Raw genomic sequence first — 21,052 nt, 5'->3', positions numbered from 1 at the left:
GTTTCACCACAGCTGGAGGGCTGAGGTTGCCCACCTCTGCTCTAAAGCAACCACCTGGGCCAGGATGTAGGCGGAGATTACGCATTTCAGGAGCTCCACCTCCTTTTTCAGATCTCAGTCGAGAGAGTAGTCAGGTCAACCTAGGTCAGCAACAGATAGGCAACTAGCAAGTAAGCTCCGGAGTACCTGGAGATAAGACACAGCACCAGTCACCAGAAATAAATTGTTTCATTACCCTTCAAGCCAATGAGCACACCCAGATTTAGAAACATATGTGAACACATGTACCCTGACACACGCCAACTCATGTGTGCCAATGGGCACATGCTCCACGCTCGTGCTTACTAGCTTGACAAGCCATGGCCAAAAGGTCATTAGATGCTGAGCACAATATGAGGCAGATGGACAGGATGGGTTATGCCCCCTGGCTATATAGACACGGATGCCAGAGATACTGTAAGAGATTTACTGATCTAAAAGTTTATGTAAGTCAGGAGTCTTGACCTCACTGGCTGCATACTTGTTTTGGATCAGTAACTTACGCTGCAAAAAAAGCAACGATGAAGAAGACATCTCCCAAGCTTGCGGTTAAAAAAAGCAAGTCGTTAATGACAGTTCCCACATTTTCAGCTTGATGTGCTCCTCTTAATCTCAATAGTTTCTGTCTCGATCCGACACAAAGTTTTTTTTTTTTTTCTTCCTCTGCTTCCTGACTTGTTAAAAAGATTCTGTCTTTTCTGCAAAACTGTACCGTTTTTTATTTTTTATTTTCTTCAATGACCACAAAAGCTTTTGACTCAAAACACAATGTCAAAAGCCCCATCTAGTCTAGAACGCAACGTTCCGTTTTAGAACACAACTTTTTTTTTTTTTTTACATCTTTATTTAAAAGGAAGCATTTGAAGATGTGGGTCTAAGTGATTTTCACAGCTCGATCCATCCAACTCTGTTGAGCTATGAATGGTAGGTGGTCCTTTTGGTTTCCATGGATACAGAGGAGGAGGAGGGGGGCAGTGAGAGAAGACCGCATTAAGCTGCGAACACTCGCAGCTTTTTTTTTTCGGTCTCTTAAGTGGGGATTTTCAGCCTTCCATCTCTAGATAACTTGTTGGAAATATTTTTTTATACTCCAGCCATGTTGTTCTTGGTAATTTTCTATTCAGTTGCTATACATTGGAATTGCAAAATTTTACATGAAATATAATATGTATCTTTATAGAATGCTTCGTAAATAATTTAGAAGTTCTCTGGCTTATTTTTTGGTTATCCAAAATGGGTTAACATGCAATGACTAGGTTGTGTGATCAAAATCTCCCAACAGCAATTGTAATATATTATTTTTCTGATTCAGTGGGTGTGAGGACCTCAATGCTTTATATGTACGAGGCCTTCAAGGAGGATCTCTGTCAGGAAAAGTGCATGAATATGTAGTAGCTTGCCTCGAAGTTCAAGGAACATGTTTTTGCTCAGTCTGTCAATGTTCATCTTAACTGTCTGTTGAGTCCAGGACTCCTCCAACCGCTACAAAGCCACAAATTTAAATAGTATTAACTGCTGATATCTCATGTATAATGAAATGAATGTCAAAAGTGAAGATGTTGTTCCAGTATATTCTCCATCAAGCCCATGTACCAAAGCATCCCCAGGAAAGGGGAGTCCTGAGAGAAGTCCAAATATGTTTGAAGCAGTAATGGCCTCACACCAATGTTCATAGGTTCCAGAATGTTTTTTTTTTTTTTTTAAGTTATTTGAATAAGAGATCCAATGCATTTCGTGGGGTCCTGAAACCCCAAAATACTTTGGCTCTCTTATGGCATTTTTTGATAAAAACATTCTCATCTGTATGACCATTGGTGTGACAACCCTACTGCTGGTTACATACTATGTTTTTATCTGACAGGGCCTGGGTCGATGGGCTTTTGATTGCAACATATCTGCAAGTCAATGGGAACTCAAGAGCAGTTTAAGGGCCAGTGCTTTGATTTTGCCTTTCTATATAAGTCTATGGGAACTCAAAAGCAGCTCCATGGCCCGTACTTAGGTTTTGCCTTTCTATACAAGTCTATGGGAGCTGAGAAGCAGCGTAGGGGCCTGTGCTTGGGTTTTGCCTTCCTATACAAGCCATTGGGAACTCAGAAGCTGCCTAAGGGCCCGTGCTTGGGTTTCACCTTCCTATACAAGTCTATGGGAACTCAGAAGCAGCCTAAGGGCCTGTGCTTGGGTTTTGGCTTCCTACACAAGTCTATGGGAACTCAGAAAAAGCTTAAGGGTCTGTGCTTGGGTTTTGCCTTCCTACACAAGTCTATGGGAACTCAGAAAAAGCTTAAGGGTCTGTGCTTGGGTTTTGCCTTCATATACAAGTCTATGGGAATGCAAAATTTGCCTAAAGCAAGTCAATTTAAGTTCAAAAGGAGGTCAACTGCAGGTTCATTGCACCTGTTTTTGAATTCCAAATGATCTCAGAAGCATCTGCTGTTGAATTAATGCCGTTAACATAAGCTCCACGCCTGTTGACACAGGCCCTTAGGCTGCATTCACACCTGAGCGTAGCGTTTTCAATCGTTTTTTTGTGGCGTTTTTTACTGTGATTTGCGGCGTTTTTTATCGCGATTTGCAGCGTTTTTTACCGCGATTCGCTGCGTTTTTACCGCATTTTTTACAGTGATTTGCTGCTAATTTGTGCAGGGCAAAAGGTCACCAATGTTAAAAGAAGAAAAACGCCCAAAACAGCCCGATTCGCGCGACAAAAAAGGGTCTGGAACTTGTTTGAGCTTCAGGCGTAGGGCTTCAGGCGACTTGGAGTGGAGATGTGAACCATCTCCATTGAGAATAATGGATTTTTTCCCCTCCAGCGTTTTGTAGCTTCAGGCGTCAAGCTACAAAACGCTCAGGTGTGAATGGGGTCTTAAATAGGTGGGTTCTTGGTAAAGTACATAAATGACGATGAAACCCTGAGGCTTCTTGTATGTGTTTTTTTTCTATATATATATTATTGTTATCATCCAATGGAATGGTGTTGGTGTGAACAGAGTTTTCATGGTCATCTTCGATTGAGCTAGGGATTAGTGAATCTAGAACTAAAGATTTTTTAAGGCCAAATACAAGTTATGGGCAGAGTGCTTATAGAGACCCCAAAACGCCTCGACTCTATAAACTGTCATTGGACAAAACTGTGGCATTTCATTCTTAGATTCACTTATCAAGTTGATGCAGCTTAGAAAAAAATCAAAAGAAGGACAACTTCAGGTCAAACACACCTATCAAAGTACCCTCATGATTTCTGAGGCGTCCTATACTGATGACAAATGAAAGCAACTTGCCTTTATCCATTGACACAAGCCCAAAGCCCGTTGGCACAGGCCCTAAAGTGTTGAAGGCCCATTTTATTTCACCATGGCTAAAGTAGGGGATAGCTGGAACCTCTGCCATGTTTTTAGTCTTCTTATGGATTTTAGCCTATGTTATGAGACAAGAAGAGAGAAGAAATCTTTCAAATGGGGAGGTTTTAACACTTCCCACTGTATCCAAACTCTAAAACGGACTGGAGTTGTCCTTTAATTTGACCACTTTAATCGACCCTTCCATAGGCATTACATACGGTTTATAAAACCGCTGTTTAGCCACCTTACGTAATCTTTTGTTATAAATCGTTTCCATATGTTCAATTAAGCTGAACAATTCATCCCTCATTTCTCTATTTTGCACACCCACTTGAAGATTAATCAAACAATTAGTAGCAATTTTGTAAAATCTCTGAAATTTCCTGTGTAGCTCAGTGTTTTATTATACCATTATATCTTTAATTGTACCATTACGTTCCCTAAACCCTTGACAATATAGTACTGTTTGGATTGTGTAGCAGTGCCGATCCCAGTGACTGCAGGAAAAAAATCCCCTCCCTGTCGTTATCCATAAATTACCTACAATCAATCAAATTGCAGTTATTAATTATTTTTCTGCCTGTTTTTTTTTTTTTTTTAAAGAATTATCACCATGCCCCCCCATAAATCTTTGTACATGCCTTTTTTTTTCATATAAAAAATATATATCGTGCAAGCAAGAACATTGTAAATCATCGTCAACATTATTATTTATTGTATTGCACCATTGAGGTCTTCCCATGATTTATAATAACTGAGTGACCGTCAGTTTGCGTTTCCTATAAATACCAGCAAATTTAAGGTTCTGGATCTATATATCACAATATGGTTGGATCCTTTGCTGCCTCTGCTGTTATTGTCTGACATTTGAGGAGTTATATTTTATATTGCTTTGTCATTTGTTTGCTCAGGCGAGGGGGTTTGAATTCCCACTGATATCTGTGCCTTTTTTTTAAAGACGTGGTGTTCAGATCTTTGAGTTTTGGGTAGATATTGGGAGATTACAGTCTTTTTCGGTTTGCGGGGCTCCAGTTGCAAGATAAAGATTTTGAAATTACGAACTCAGCCTTCGACCAAAGCAATTGCTGTCCTGGCTTTTGGATCAAGAGAGATAGACTTCTCCTTTTTACTTAGAAATGAATGGTAACAAACTCAACAAAAGGGTTTAGGCAACTTGCCGTGCAGATAGAGAACAAGAGAGAGAGACACACACACATAACATGCAAAGATTACCTAGTCAAATTGAACTGGACTTGTTCTACAATGTTGAAGCTGTTTCTTTATCCCGGCAAACGGTCAACAATTTATATCTTAAACCTTGAGACTATAATTCCGCATACACACGGTCGGATTTTCCAACAACAAATGTTGGATGTGAGCTTGTTGGTGGAAAGTCCGACCGCGTGTATGCTCCATCGAACAATTGTTGTTTGACTTTCCGCCAACAAATGTTGGCTAGCAGGTTCTCAGATTTTCAGCCAAGAAATGTTTGTTGTCGGACTTTTCCGATCGTGTGTACACAAGTCCGTCGGGCAAAAAGTCCACGCATGCTCGGAATCAAGTACGAGCCGGAAGCGCTCGGTCTTGTAAATCTAGCGTCTGTAAGGCCCCTTTCACACTGAGGCGGTTTCAGGCGCTACAGCGCTAAAAATAGCGGAGGAATAGATAAAAGAACCCGATGGCCGATTGATCTGGAGGGTCTACCAAAATCTATTTTTATTTAAAGTTCAATTGCACATTTTGTTTAAATTAACTAAATATATCCCAGGTGTATTAAAGCCACAGCCCAAATGTTTCATATTACAAATGTATTTTATTATACTGAAAAAACATGCACGCTTTTTTGTGTTGCAACTTTTTTGGTCAATTGCTTTAAATTGGAAATCATCCAATATTGCCTTCAACCCAATCCTCCACCTTATTAACTCAATTATGTTGATGGAACGCATATTTCACACGATTCGCGATTCTGTGCCTCGCTTTTCTGGGAGGTCTGGGAATCTAAACATGTTTCATTTTTTGGATAACTGTTTTTGATTTCTGGTTTGCTACTACCATAAGGTTGTTAAGATTCTACCTCATAGACTCTATATTATATGCTTGACTTTCTTTGTACTTCGGATCTTGCTTTATGACATTATGTGAGGCTTCATCTTTGACTGTTTCTTTATCTTTATACGCTTTTGTTCTTTGATTATCTTTTAAAATGTTGTTATATTATATACATATATAAAACACAACTTAAATAGAAAAGCCTGTCCCCTGTCATTATACTGCAGACCCTTGTTTTCTGTGTGGAAGAAGTGGTCTCTCTGGGATGGTCCAACACACTCCTGTCACAGCCAGAGATTTTTCTAATCAATGGGGAGTACAAGCTTTACTGATTGCTGAGCTATAGGTCTGACAAAGCAGGGGACATGTTGGACCACAGCAGAGAGACCACTGCTTCCACACACAGGCTGCCCCATACACAGGCTTTGCTACTCAGGCTGTTGCTGCTTAAAAAAAATAAAAATGATTATAAGACATGTGATACACCAGGAAAGTATTTAGCTGATTTAAACTAAAGGTCTCAATTTGGCTTTAATTTTCTACATGATTAGTGTACTTTTTTAAACACCAGTAAATGTGCCGTGCAATGTTCTTTTATGTAAATGTTCTGTATGCTAACATTTACATGTTTTTATGTAAAAAGCCTCCAGAACAGAAGTTGACATTTAATTTAAAGCTGATCACCAGAGAGATATAACAGACACCATTCAATGCAGTTATGTATTCATGAAAGAATCATTAAATGTATTTTTTTTAATACTGATGATATAAGTACCTGGATATGTTTTTATATAATATCATATTATATCATATTTCCATATCCTGTAATTGTCTTCTTTCTTTCTGTAACTTCCTTCCTCTCTTAATCTGCCTCTCTCTCCTCTCCTCTCCTCTCTATGACTTCCTTCCTTCCTTTTTCTGCCTCCCTTATTTCCCTCATCCATCTCTCCTATCCCTCTTTTCTTTTTTTTCATACTTTATTTTTCTTTCCTTCCTTCTTCTTTCCTTTCTTTTTCTTTCCTTCCTTCTTCTTTCCCTTGTTTTTCCCCTCTCTCTGCCTTCCTTATTTCTCTTGACTATCTTTCCCATCCCTCATTTCCTCTTTCATCTTTCTCTCCTTCTTTATTCTTCCTCTCATCCCCTTCTCTCCTTTACCCTACCCTTCCCTCCCCTCCTCTCCCTTCCCCTCCCCTACACTCCCTTCTCTTCCCCTCCTCTCCTCTACCCTCCATTCCCTTCCCCCCTCTCTTCTCACCTTTCCCATCCCCTCCTCTCCTCTACCCTCCCCTCCCCTCCACTCCCTTCCCTTCCCTTCCCCTCCTCTCCTCTCCTCACCTTTCCCCTCCCCTCCTCTCCTCTACCCTCCTCTCTCCTCTCCCCTCCCCTCCTCTCATCTCCTCTCCCTCCCCTCCTTTCCTCTCCCCTTTCCTCCCCTCCTTTCCTCTCCTCTCCTTTCCCCCCCCCCCTCCCCGCCCCTTCCTCTCTTCACCTCACCCCTCCGCTCCCCTCCTCTCCTCTCCCCTCCCCTCCCCTCATCCCCTCTTCTCTCCCCTCCCCTCCTCCCCTCTCTCCTCCTTTCCTCTCCTCTCCTATCCCCTCTCCTCCTCTCCTATCCTCTCTCCTCCTCTCCTTTATTTCTCTTCCTTCATTTCATCCTTGCTTCCTTCCTTCATCTACCTCTCCCTCTCTCTCTCCTCTGCTCTCTGTGACTTTCTTCCTTCCTTTCTCTGCCTTTCTTCTTTCCCTCATCCATCTCTCCCATCCCTATTTTCTTTTCTTTTAATACTTTCTTTTTCTTTCCGTCCTTCCTTCCTTCCTCTCTCCCTCCTTCTTTTTCCTCGCTCTGCTTTCCTTATTTCTCCCAACTATCTTTTACATCTTTCCCTCCTTCTTTTTTCTTCCTTCTCCTCTAATTTTCCTTCCTTCCATTACTTCCTTCCTTCTTCCCTTCATCTATCTCTCCCATCCCTCATTTCCTACCTTTATTTTCCTTTCCTTTTCTTTATTTCTTTCTTTTTTCTTTCTTTCTCTTTCTTTCTATCTTTGTTTGTTTGTTTCTTTCTTTCTTTCTCTCTCTCTCTTCCTTTCTTTCTTTGTCTTTCTTTCTTTCTCTCTTTCTTTCTCTCTTTCTTTCTTTCTTTCTTTCTTTCTTTCTCTCTCTCTTTCTTTCTTTCTCTCTTTCTTTCTCTCTTTCTTCATTTTTCTTTTCTTTTTTTGCAAAATGTCGCCGCTCTAACAATGGGGACATGCTTACATGAGGGGTTTAGTATAGGGATGGCATCATTTGCTCTCCGCTTCTGCTTCATTGACCAATCAGCCAGCTGGAGGCAGGAAGTGACACCACAAATACCATAACAGGTCGGTGCGCTCCAAGCCTGCAGTATCCATATCCTGGATTTACACTCTGTGCTTATCTCCCAACTGTCCCAGATTTCGAGGGACTGTTCCTGATTCCGAGGGACTGTCCCTGATTTGGAACAAAGTCCCTCTGTCCCTCTTTCCTCCTCATTTGTCCCTCATTTTGGACTGATCTATATAGTTGTATAGAAAATGCACTTTTAACGTGCTAAACCTTTTATCCAATTTCTACATTTTAAAAGCCAGTATAAAGTAATAGTAGTGTTAAAAAAGCACTTGTGGGTTTAACTAATAATTTTTTTGTATAAATCCTTTCTTTTGATTTGTACATTTTTTTTCCAATATCTTGAACAAATACTATCCTTTAATAAAAAATATTAAATAAAGATCTTTGAAAATCCTTATAAATACAAAAAAATGTAAATAAATAAAAAACAAAAATAATTCTTGAATAAATAATAATAAAAAAAACCTTGAATAAAGGTTCTTGATACAACCAACATCTAAGCAAGGTTGGTGAAGGCGTCCGGGTGGCACAGCCTTGCCCTCTGCCGCACATTATGAAATAAAGAGCCTCAAAGATTCCTCCATTTCTTTTTATTTATTTATCCTCACCACAATAGAACAAATCTTCTGAAGAAGTGCGTTACTGAAGCTTGCAAGGTGATTCATATTTAAATACGTCTGTGTAGATTGTGATTCCGAAACACATATTTCACAGACAAATAGGCCGACGCAGATATTCCCCCAGTTGATTTTTGTTCAACTAAAAAACAAGATCAAATGAGAATCAAGTTGTGGAGCATGAAAGGCAGCTGTGATGTACTGTTACAAATGCTCCTTTTTCCTCCTTGTAATGCCGGAATCAATGTGCACTCACCAGAACATTATCAGGCTGTAATTCTATCAAATGACTCCATCGGCAGGAACAAGACACCTAGAGTGCTCTCTGTGTGCCCATAGAGTAATGTGCAGGTGCACCTCCAACACCGGCTGTGTCTGACACCAACTGGAGTGTCTGTACAATATATTGTCTAATTCCCGTGGGCCCAGAGCTAACACTTCATGGGCTCCGACCAATCTATATGTATAGGAAGAGCAAGAGATACAAGATGTGTGCAACTACAAGTCCCAGCATGCATATTGTACCTGCACATAGCTTGGATCTCTATCTCTCTCATCTTTATCTGTTTGACTCCCTCTGTCTCTCCCAAGTGTCATGTGAAGATAGGTCATCGGGAAACCTTTCATTATCTCTCCTCCTTCCTTCCCTCTTTCTTTCTTTCTTTCTCTCTCTCTTCTTCCTTCCTTCCTCTCTTTCTCTTCCATTCATTTCCTTTCCTCTCCTTCCCTCTTCCTTCCTTCCTTTCTTTGGTCCTCTCCTCTCCTTGGCTTCCTCCCTCCTGTCCTCTCCTTTCCTCTCCTTGCCTCCTTTCCTTTCTCTTTCCTTTCCTTTCATCTTCTCTCCTCTCCTCCATCGTGCCTTCCTTCCTGCCTTCCTCTCTTTTCTTTCCTTTTTTTTTTTCCTTTCCTTTCCTCTTCTCTCCTCGCTGTCCTTCCTTCCTTCCTCTTTCCTTTCTTTTCCTTTTTTTTTTCATTTCATTTCTTTCCTCTCCTTCATCTTGGTTCCCTTCTTTCTTTCTTTCTTTCTTTCTTTCTTTATTTCTTTCTCCCTTTCTCTTCATTTCCTTTTCTTTCCTTTCCTCTCCTTCCCTTTCCCTTTCTTTTCTTTCCTTCCCCTTCCCTTCCTTTATTCTCCTTCCCTTTCCCTTCCTTTCCTTACCTCAACTTCCCTCTCCTTTCCTTGCCTTCATCCATCCTTCCTTCCTTCCTCACTTCCTTCCTTCCTTCATTCCTTCCTCTCTTTCTTCCTCTCCTCTCTTTCTTCCTCTCCTCTCCTTACCTTCTTCCATCCTTTCCTCTCCCTTCCTTCCTTCTTTCCTTCCTGTTTCCTTTCCTCTCTTCTCCTTGTCTTCCTTCCTTTCTCTTTCCTTTCCTCTCCTCGCCTACCTTCCTTCCTTCCCCTTTTCTCTACTTTCCTTTCATTCCCTCTCCTCTGCTTCTTCTTACCTTCCTTCTTCCCTTCCTTCCTCTCTTTCGTTTCCTTTCCTCTTCTCTCCTCGCTGTCCTTCCTTCCTTTCCTATTTTTTCCCTTTCCTTTCTTTTTCTTCCTTTCCTCTCATCGACTTCATCTTTCCTTCCTTCCTTCCTTCCTTCCTTCCTTCCTTCCTTCCTTCCTTCCTTCCTTCCTTCCTTCCTTCCTTCCTTCCTTCCTTCCTCTTTCCTTTCCTCTCCTCTCTGTCCTTCCTTCCTCTTTCCTTTCTTTTCCTTTTTTTCCCTTTCCTTTTTTTTTTCTTTTCCTTTCCTTACTTTTTTTTCCCCTTTCCTTTCCTTTCCTCTCACCTTCCACTTCTCCTTCCTTTCTTTTCCTCCAATAAAACCAATTTATTGGGGGACAGTTAGAAAACTGCCCCTTGTATTAATGGACAGTGGCATCCCCTCTATAGTGGTGTTTAGAATGTCGCCCTTACAGATAGATAAAAACAGAATTGTTGTCCATTTGCACAAATTCAAAATGAGGTTGTCATGTGTGACCGTTCCTCCTCTGGTAACGGCTGAATGGGTCTGAACCAGAAAAAAACAAAAAAGAAAAGCGAGGTTATAATGGTTTAATGGGTGTCCTTGCCATACTGACTCCAGAGTCGTGTCTTCAGATTCCACCATAAAGAGACGTGCCAGCTCCCCTCCTATTATTATGTGTTATTATGTTAGAAACAGTCATCCCTGATTTTTTTCTCAACTGAGTGTTTATTAATATGAAGATTTTATATATATATATATATATATATATATATATATATATATATATATATATATACATATAGATATGTATATATCTATCTATATATATATATAAATAAATCTATATATATATATATATATATATATATATATAAATATACACATATACATATATATATATATATATATATATATATATATATATGCATATATATATATATATATATATATATATATATATATATATATATATATATGTGTGTGTATATATATATATATATATATATATATATATATATATATATATATATATGTATGTGTGTGTATATATATATATATATATATATATATATATAGTGCTGTGAAAAAATATTTGCCCCATTCCTGATTTTTTATTTTTTTTTGCATATTTCTCACACTTAAATGATTCAGAACATCAAACAAATTTTAAAATTACACAAAGATAACCCAAATAAATCCAAGATGCAGTTTTTAAGTTATTATTTAATTTATTAAGGGAAAAAAAGCTGTTCAAACCTGCCTGGCCCTATGTGAAAAAGTAATTGTCCCCTCCCATGCTGAAACATGAATGAACTGTGATTAATTAATAACAATTTTTTGGAAAGCTGAGTTAAATTCCACTTGCCACACCCAGGCCTGATTACTGCCAGACCTGTTGAATCAAGAAATCACATAAATAGAAGCTGTCTGACAAAGTGAAGCACGCGAACAGATCACAAAAGCCACACATCATGCCACAATCAAAAAAAAAAAAAAAATCAAGAACAGATTATAAACAAAGTAATGTATTGGTCTAGGAAGGGTTTAAAAGCCATTTCTAAGGCTTTGGAACTCCAATAAACCATGAGGAGAGCCATTATCCACAAATGGAGATAACTTGGAACAGTGGTGAACCTTCCAGCCAGTCTACAAAAATTACTCCAAGAACATGATGACGACCCATCCAGGAGGTCATAAAAGAACCCAGAACAACATCTAAAGAACTGCAGGCGTCACTTGTCTCAGGTAAGGTCAGTGTTCACGATTCAACAATAAGAAAGAGACTGGGCAAAAATGGCGTCCATGGGAGAGAACCAAGGCCAAAGCCACTGCTGACCAAAAAGAACACAAAGGCTCATCTCACATTTACCAAAAAACATCTGGATTATCCCCAAATCTTTTAGGCAAAGTTTCTGGATGTGACAAAAATTGAACTTTTTGGAAGGTGTGCGTCCCGTTACATCTGGCATAAAAAGTATACAGCATTTCATAACAAGAACATCATTACCAACAGTCAGACATGGGGGTGGTAGCGTGATGGTCTGAGGCTGCTTTGCAGCTTTGGGACCTGGGCGACTTACCATATTTGATGGAACCATGAATTCTGAGCTCTACCAGAAAATCCTAAAGGAGAATGTCCGGCCATCAGTTTGTGACCTCAAGCTCAAGAGCACTTGGGTTATGCAGCAGGACAATGATCCGAAACACACAGCAGCAGCAAGTTCACCTCCAAATGGTTCAAACAAAGCAAAATTTTGGTTTTGGAGTGGCCTAGCCAAAGCCCGGACTTGATTGAGCTGATGTATGATGACCTTACACAGGCCGTTCATGCTCGAAAACCCTCCAATGTGGCTGAATTAAAACAGTTCTGCAAAGAAGAGTTGGCCGAAATTGCTCCACATCGATGTGAAAGACTCATTGCCAGTTATCGCAAACGCTTGATTGCAGATGTTGCCGCTAAGGGTGGCGCAACCAGGGGCGTAACTATAGGGGGTGCAGCAGTCGCGACCGCAACTGGGCCCTGTGCTGCAAGGGGGCACCATGTAGCCCCCTCTACATATGGCCGGCAGCAGCATAGGCAGCTAGGGGTACCAGTGCACCATGCACACGGGTGGCTGGAGGTGGAGAGTGACTAGCAGAGCTCCATGCTTGACTATCGCACTGGCTGCTCTTTAGTTGTGCATTCCCCGCATGATCTGTGTCCTGAGCCGGTTCCTCAGAGTACCCCTCTCCTGCTCCATGCATTGCCGCTCAGTCCGAAGTCTGTTCTCCCCAGCCAGATGGGGCACCTAAAAAAATAAAAAATAAAAAAAAACTACTGATGCCAGTGGTGGAACTACAGGGCTCACAAAGGTCATACCTCTGACCACGCCCTGGAGTTCCACCGCTGGACTCGGAGGGAAGGGCCCTGGCTGGGGTTCAGGGGGGCCCTTCATGGTTTCTTGCATCGGGGCCCTGAAGGTTCTAGTTACGCCACTGGGCGCAACCAGTTATTAGGTTTAGGAGGCAATTACTTTTTCACATAAAGCCAGGCAGGTTTGGACAGCTTTTTTGCGTTAATAAATTAAACCGTCATTTAAAACCTGCATTTTGTATTTACTCGGGTTATCTCTGTGTAATAATAACATTTGTTTTATCATCTGAGTCATTTAAGGGACAAATATGCAAAAAAATTAAAAAATCTGAAAGGGGGCAAATACTTTTTCACACAACTGTATGTTCAATATAATAGTAAATTCTGCAGTAAGACCGTTGTTACAATTGCAGATGACAGCCGCAGTGTATCCATGAGGAATGCGGCCCCTTCATGCATCCATCTCCATGACATATGTTCCTCCATAGTACATCTGTCCCCGAACATCCGCTCCATATCTCTCCATATCTCTCCGCTTCACTGCTGCAAAAATCACCCTCCGCCAGGCTGATCGGCGGGATCTGGTGGAGAAGATATGTCCAGTCTATTAATACACAGCTGTGCCATTTCATTATCCACACCCAGAATTTGTTGCCGTTTTGACATTGCAGTTTATTATCAATATTAATGTCAAGTTTTGTATTAGCCGGTAACACTTCCATCGATACCGCACCATAATAAGATTGTATAATGCCGGATAATTCACTTACTGATCCTCATAATGCTTCCCCGGTGTCAGCTTTACCACCAAACATCCCTCATAACAAGCATAACAAAGAGGAGAGGCTTCTCATCACCGGATAGACTGCCTTTGTAGATACATATATACATACAGATAGATAGATAGATAGATAGATAGATAGATAGATAGATAGATAGATGCATAGATAGATAGATAGATAGATAGATAGATGCATAGATAGATAGATAGATGCATATTTAGATAGACATATAGATAAATGGATAGATGGATAATTGGATAGATAAATAGATAAAACAGAAATATATACAGAAATACATAGATACATAGATACATAGATAGATAGATACATAGATGATTAATACAAATATAGATAGATAGATATTCAAGCAAGAAAGACAGAGGAAGGAAGGAAGGATGGAAGGATAGACAGGCTAGATAGATAAATGGAAATATACATACATACATGGAAGATAAGGATAGATAGATAGATAGATAGATAGATAGATAGATAGATAGATAGATAGATAGATACTCAAGAAAGAAAGACAGAGGATGGTAGGCAGGAAGGAAGAAATACATGGAGATAGATAGATAAATAAATAGATATATACATATGTGGGAGATAAAGATAGATAGATAGATAGATAGATAGATAGATAGATAGATAGATAGATAGATAGATAGATAGATAGATAGATAGATAGATACTCAAGAAAGAAAGACAGGGGAAAGAAGGAAGGAATGAACGGAGATAGATAGATAGATAGATAGATAGATAGATAGATAGATAGATAGATAGATAGATAGACAGAGGAAGCAAGGAAGGAAGGAAGAAAAAAATGTAGAGAGATAGATAGATATATACATATGTGGAAGATAAGGATATAGATAGATAGATAGATAGATAGATAGATAGATAGATAGATAGATAGATAGATAGATACTCAAGAAAGAAAGACAGAGGAAGGAAGGAAGGATAGACAGGCTAGATAGATAAATAGATACATACATACATGGAAGATAAGGAGAGATAGATACTCAAGAAAGAAAGACATGGGAAAGAAGGAAGGAAGGAACACAGATGGATAGATAGATAGATCGATAGATCGATAGATAGATAGATAGATAGATAGATAGATAGATAGATAGATAGATAGATAAACAGATACATACATTCATACGTAGAAGATAGATTGATAAATATTAGATACTCAAGGAAGGAAGAATGGAAAGAAGATAGATAAATAGAAACATACGTACATAAATGGAAGATAAGGATGGATAGATAGATAGATACTCAAGAAAGAAAGACAGGGGAAAGAAGGAAGGAAGGAACACAGATAGATAGATAGATAGATACATACATACATACATACGTGAAAGATACATAGATAGATAAATATTAGATACTCAAGGATGGAAGAATGGAAAGAAGATAGATACATATGTGGAAGATAGATAGATAGATAGATAGATAGATAGATAGATAGATAGATACATTTTAGATACACCTCATAAATACATACATGGAAGATAACGATAGATAGAGAAGAAAGAAAGACAGAGGAAGCAAGAAAGGAAGGAGGAATGCAAGGAAGATAAATAGATACATGGAAGATAAGGATAGATAGATAGATAGATAGATAGATAGATAGATAGATAGATAGATAGATAGATAGATAGATAATGGTTTCTATTAATTTTTTTCTAAAAGAAAACTATCTTTCCAGATACGTGATATAACACCAGAGAAACTGCTTTGTGTCACTAAAGATTTGTACCCTCATGTACATCTTCTAGTAATCTACCCATCCCCCCCCCCCCATACAATATACAGCTTCAAATTCTGAAGACTCAGAGACACTGCCCCGCCCACTGCCCTCCCTGCTTCCTATCAGTGACATCACCACACTGGTGCCTCCCCCGCAGAGCTCTTCTCCCCTATAAAGCACTTACATAAATCCCAATACCTTTCCGACAGAGGAAAGCTCATTTCACTTCCTAGTAAGGGCTACTAAAGTGGTGGGCCTGTGATGTCGTTTTATGAGTTCGGAACGGAATACTTTGGTAGAGGAAAGGTTGTTTTTGTATTATTTTCTTTTTTGCAAACCGTTTCCTGTGGCAGATTTAAAAGTATATTTTTCCAGGTTCACGTCTCCTTCCGGGGAGATGTCATCGTGCGCCTAGCCCAGGGGGTGAACCATTACCCGCTACAGTCAGGAAACATTTTACGTGATGAAAGTTGACATGACACTAATTTTTTTTTTTTTTTTTTCTTCAACCCAGCAGTTCCACCTTCAAGGACTTAGAGGGAAACAGTCTCAAGGACAGCGGACATGAGGAGAGTGACCAGACCGACAGCGAACATGACGTCCAGCGGGGCTTGTACTGTGACACCGCTGTCAACGACGTGCTCAACACCAGTGCCAACTCAGTGGGGACACAGCCGACTGAGCAAGGTAAGAGAGCCAATGTGTCACTTATAAGAAGATGCAGCTACTGCTAGAGTGCTATGGCTGGACAGGACTACCTGGATTTAGGGCTCACTTATTTATTTATTTATGGAAGGCTGGATCCATTGACCATATGAGGTCTGCTGAGAACCCTGGGTTAGGACTTCCATGACTGAGGCCTCCAGACAAACAACCCCTGGCCTGACGATCAATGCCTTGTAATGAGATTATTGAATTGTACACAAAAGATTTTCTTCTTTTCCTGGTCCTCCTTGCTTCGAACTTTGTTACAACTTTGTATTTCTTCTTATGTTTCTATTCAAGGAAGAAGTGCACCTTTGTACTTGCCTTCTATAGACATAAGTCTACCCGGCCCAATGGTATATCTGGCTGGTGTACCCCTAAGGATTAGATCTCATGATGATAGATGTTAGACCTTTTTTTTGTTTTTTTTCTTTTGTTTTTACTGACTTTTAGGCCCAGTGCTATAAACTAATATTCAGGGGAAAGGTGCACCTTTGTCCCTGCCTTCTATAGACATAAGTCTACCGGGTCCAATGGTATATCCACCTCTAAGGATTGATTTCATGATGATAGCCGTTAGAAATTTGTTTTTGTTTTGTTTTTGTTTTTTTGTTTTCAGTGACTTTTAGGCATAGTACTATTAACTAATATTTGGAGAAGAAAATGCACCTTTGTCTCTGCCTTCTATATGCATAAGACTACCCAGTCCGAAGGTATATCAGGCCAGAGTACCCCTAAGCATTTGATTTCATGATGATAGCTCTTAGAAGTTATTTTCTTTTTTTGTTTTAGTCTTTTTTCAGTGACTTTTAGGCTTAGGCTCGGTTCACACAGGGGGCGACACGACTTGCCGCGACCTGCCGGGCCCTCAGCGGCGACTTGCAAACGACTTCTGTATAGAAGTCAATGCAAGTCGCCCGAGGTCGCCCAAAAGTAGTACAGGAACCTTTTTTCTAAGTCGGAGTGACTCGAGTCGCTCCTCTTAGAACGGTTCCGTAGTACAGAACGGGGGCGACTTGTCAGGTCGCGGCGCGGTAAGTCGTGTCGCCCCCTGTGTGAACCGAGCCTTAGGCTTAACTAATATCTGGAGAAAAAATGCACCTTTGTCTCTGACTTTTGTAGCCATAAGCCTACCTGGCCCGATGGTATATTTGGCCTACCCAACCCAATGGTATATTTGTATAGCTGGCCAGTGTACCCCCAAGGATTAGATTTCATCATGATAATTGTTACATGTTTTTTATTTTATTTAATTTTTTCAGTAACTTTTAAGCCTAGTACTATAAACTAATATTCAGAGGAAAAGTGCACCTTTTTCCCTGCCTTCTATAGACATAAACCTACTTAGCCCGATCATATATCTGGCCTGGGTACCCCCTATGGATTTGATTTCATGTCGATAACTGTTAGAAGGTGCTTTTGTTATTTTTTTATTTTTTTTTACTTTTTTCAGTGACTTTTAGATTTAGTACTACAAACTAATATTCGGGGGAAAAAGTGCACATTTGTCCCTGCCTTCTATAAACAGAAGCCTACTTGGCCCGATCGTATTTCTGGCCGGCGCACCTCTAAGGATTGATTTCATGATGATACCTTTTTTTTTGTCTTTTTTGTTTATTTTTTATTTATTTTTTCAGTCACTTTTAGGCTTAGTGCTATAAACTAATGGTCAGGGGGGAAAATGCATCTTTGTCTCTGCCTTCTGTGGGCATAAGCCTAACCGGCCCAATGGTATAGCCAGAGTACTCCAAAGGATTTGATTTCATGGCGATAAGGGTTTTTTTTGGCCTTTTTTTTCACTTTTAGGCTTAGATTTTAATATAATATATATATATATATATATATATATATATATATATATATATATATATATATATATATATATATATATATAATATAATATTATAAATTAATATTCAGGGAAAAAGTGCACCTTTGTCTCTGCCTTCTATGGACTGGATTTGTATAATGATAGCCATTAATTCCAGCATGGCCCATGGTAGACCCAACAACCTCAAGCATTAGAGCACAAAGTCCTATCCTGGAAATTGTTGTGTATTCGGGAGGCACAGGGGCCCTAGAATACGGTAACATTGATTTCATGATGATACCTTTTTTTTTTTTTTTTTTTTTTTTTTTTCAGTGACTTTTAGGCTTAGTGCTATAAACTAATAGTCAGGGGGAAAATGCATCTTTGTCTCTGCCTTCTGTGGGCATAAGCCTAACCGGCCCAATGGTATAGCCAGAGTACTCCAAAGGATTTGATTTCATAACTGGTAGAAGGTTTTTTTTTGGCCTTTTTTTATCACTTTTAGGCTTAGATTATAATAATAATAATATATAAATATAAATATAAATATATATATATATATATATATATATATATATATATATATATATATATATATATATTATAATGTTATAAATTAATATTCAGGGAAAAAGTGCACCTTTGTCTCTGCCTTCTATGGACACAAGCCTACTTAGCCCCGTCATAAAAATGGCCGGTGAACCCCAAAGGACTGGATTTGTATAATGATAGCCATTAATTCCAGCATGGCCCATGGTAGACCCAACAACCTCAAGCATTAGAGCACAAAGTCCTATCCTGGAAATTGTTGTGTATTCGGGAGGCACAGGGGCCCTAGAATACGGTAACATTGATTTCATGATGATACCTTTTTTTTTTTTTTTTTCAGTGACTTTTAGGCTTAGTGCTATAAACTAATAGTCAGGGGGAAAATGCATCTTTGTCTCTGCCTTCTGTGGGCATAAGCCTAACCGGCCCAATGGTATAGCCAGAGTACTCCAAAGGATTTGATTTCATAACTGGTAGAAGGTTTTTTTTTGGCCTTTTTTTATCACTTTTAGGCTTAGATTATAATAATAATAATATATAAATATAAATATAAATATATATATATATATATATATATATATATATATATATATATATATATATATATATATATATATATATATATATATATATATATATATATATATATATATATATATATATATATATATATATATATATATATATTATAATGTTATAAATTAATATTCAGGGAAAAAGTGCACCTTTGTCTCTGCCTTCTATGGACACAAGCCTACTTAGCCCCGTCATAAAAATGGCCGGTGAACCCCAAAGGACTGGATTTGTATAATGATAGCCATTAATTCCAGCATGGCCCATGGTAGACCCAACAACCTCAAGCATTAGAGCACAAAGTTCTATCCCGGAAATTGTCGTGTATTCGGGAGGCACAGGGGCCCTAGAATACGGTAACATTGTAGCTCCTATGACTGTAGCAGTCAGTTGGTGGAAACAAAAAAGAGACTTTTACGTTTTTGTCTTTTTTAGGCTTGTTGCAAATGATTAAAATTTCTCCTCGACCTTTCATCAACCTAAGCACTCTCCTTACTGAATTGATAACGCTTTGCCTGGAGGGGGCGGCTGCCTATTCGAGGGAAACGCAATAAATTTAATTCATTTGTTAAAAACAAAAACCCTCCGTTAATGCAGCATTTTAATACTCCTCGGAGACAATTACACTGAGAACCTATGTCAATCCTTAGCAAGGGATTGCAGCAATTATATAGAAACATTACATATGCGACGTCCATTATTGGGTCGGCTAGATCCCTTACAGTTAATGAAGTCATTACTTTGGCATTTGCCATCTGCGTGTTACAGTATATGGGCTCTATAGGGCGTGGAACAGATGGACACTAGTAACCATACACTGAACTAAGAATTGATTTGTTTTGTGTTTCGTTAAAGCTGCTTCCCATCAGAGGGAAATTTACCAGAAGCACAGGAAAGGTCTAAGCAGCTCACGCAGAGTTTGGTTTCAAAATGATGAACTGAAACGGGAGGGACGTAGGAAGGAGCTTGGAATGTCTTCGAGGGTCCTCTATGAAGTCAGCTCTCCAGACCCCGTTCAGTAAGGGATGATGCTGGGAAGGGAACGGAGATGTAAGGGTCTTGTTTAAGGGATGGATCACATCTGTCACCCTACTGACGAGGAGAAGCCTTCGTGGCCTACTTGCATATGTTGTGCTTCAGAAAGTGTACGGAAGGGGGCGAACAAGCTTTTTTTTTTTTTTTTAACAACTCTGTTGCAGCTGGCGTGATATCAAATCTACATTTATCTAATAAATAATTAGCAGTGGTCATTTTGCAGTTTTTGTGCCCAATTGAACGTTCAGTTTAAATCAGCTTGTGGTGGAAAGGGGGTACGTAAGGGTAGCTTTTGTCAAGAACGTGCTCATCAATAGCAGGCAGGGATTGCCAACATTAAGGCAGCTCCCTGACTTAGAGATGAGCCGTGTCCATGTATGCAGTAATAAAAGTACAGGGTTCCTCTTCCTCTGAAAAGTGCTGTCCCGTGTCCCTACACAATTTGCATAACTTATGTTGTAATTCTGAGGGACACCGTTGAACCCGTGCCCTCTAGACCAGTCCAGCATACCTCTGCCACCTTACACCCAGTGACAGAATGGCGTCCTGCCACGCACTTAGCACAGATCTCATGCATGCACTTGTTGACTCCTTCCTTCCCGTACCATGTGGCCAGGCTAATGGTCTCTGTAATGTAGATTCACTCCCAGTTGTCTATGGAAACCGAACACTGGGGAGGGAGCCCGATCACCAACCAACTCATTACCGGATAGACCTCTCTATGACATCAGGTACCATGCTTATGACCAGCTGCAATGTAAGTTGCGCTAGTTACTGGTTACCCATAGAAACTGCATTCCTTTACCAACTTTTCCTGCTGAGTTAACCTTGTAGTAGTGGCTTCGCATCATACTCTAATGTGCTCTACTGACCCTACTTCTTTAATATGGCAGGAACCATCATGCACCCCTTTAAAGGACTTCAAACGAAGTTTAGAACAGTGAGTGCAACTTTTGCGTAAACATCTTGGTGAAAAAAGTTCCACGTGCACAATACAAATAGAATGTCCCTAATTATCTTGAATAGGTTGCCCTCAACAAGGCAGTAGTCCATGCTTGGTGTTCTCTGGGAACTGGTAGATCTCCCAGTGCCTTTCCGACGGACTGCAAGGCATAGTAG

At 39.6% G+C, this 21,052-nt stretch overlaps 1 protein-coding gene across 6 annotated transcripts in view; it reads left to right on the top strand.

The window, feature by feature from the left end:
* PCDH19 (protocadherin 19) overlaps positions 1–21,052 on the top strand; it is a 250,332-nt gene that overhangs the window by 139,446 nt on the left and 89,834 nt on the right. For 4 of the 6 annotated variants that reach the window (XM_077484961.1, XM_077484934.1, XM_077484969.1 and 1 more), the window contains one exon: positions 15,776–15,948. In XM_077484961.1, the coding sequence (XP_077341087.1) occupies positions 15,776–15,948 (173 nt within the window). The remainder of the gene's footprint in view (positions 1–15,775; positions 15,949–21,052) is intronic. The other 2 variants (XM_077484942.1, XM_077484975.1) reach the window with 1 other exon arrangement.

This window comes from Lithobates pipiens, unplaced genomic scaffold (assembly GCF_037356315.1).
Source record: "Lithobates pipiens isolate NorthernLeopardFrog02 unplaced genomic scaffold, aLitPip1_a1.2 Scaffold_1, whole genome shotgun sequence".
Lineage (NCBI taxonomy): Eukaryota > Metazoa > Chordata > Amphibia > Anura > Ranidae > Lithobates > Lithobates pipiens.
Note: the sequence above shows the minus strand (reverse complement) of the source record. Positions and strands in the feature narration are given on the sequence as shown.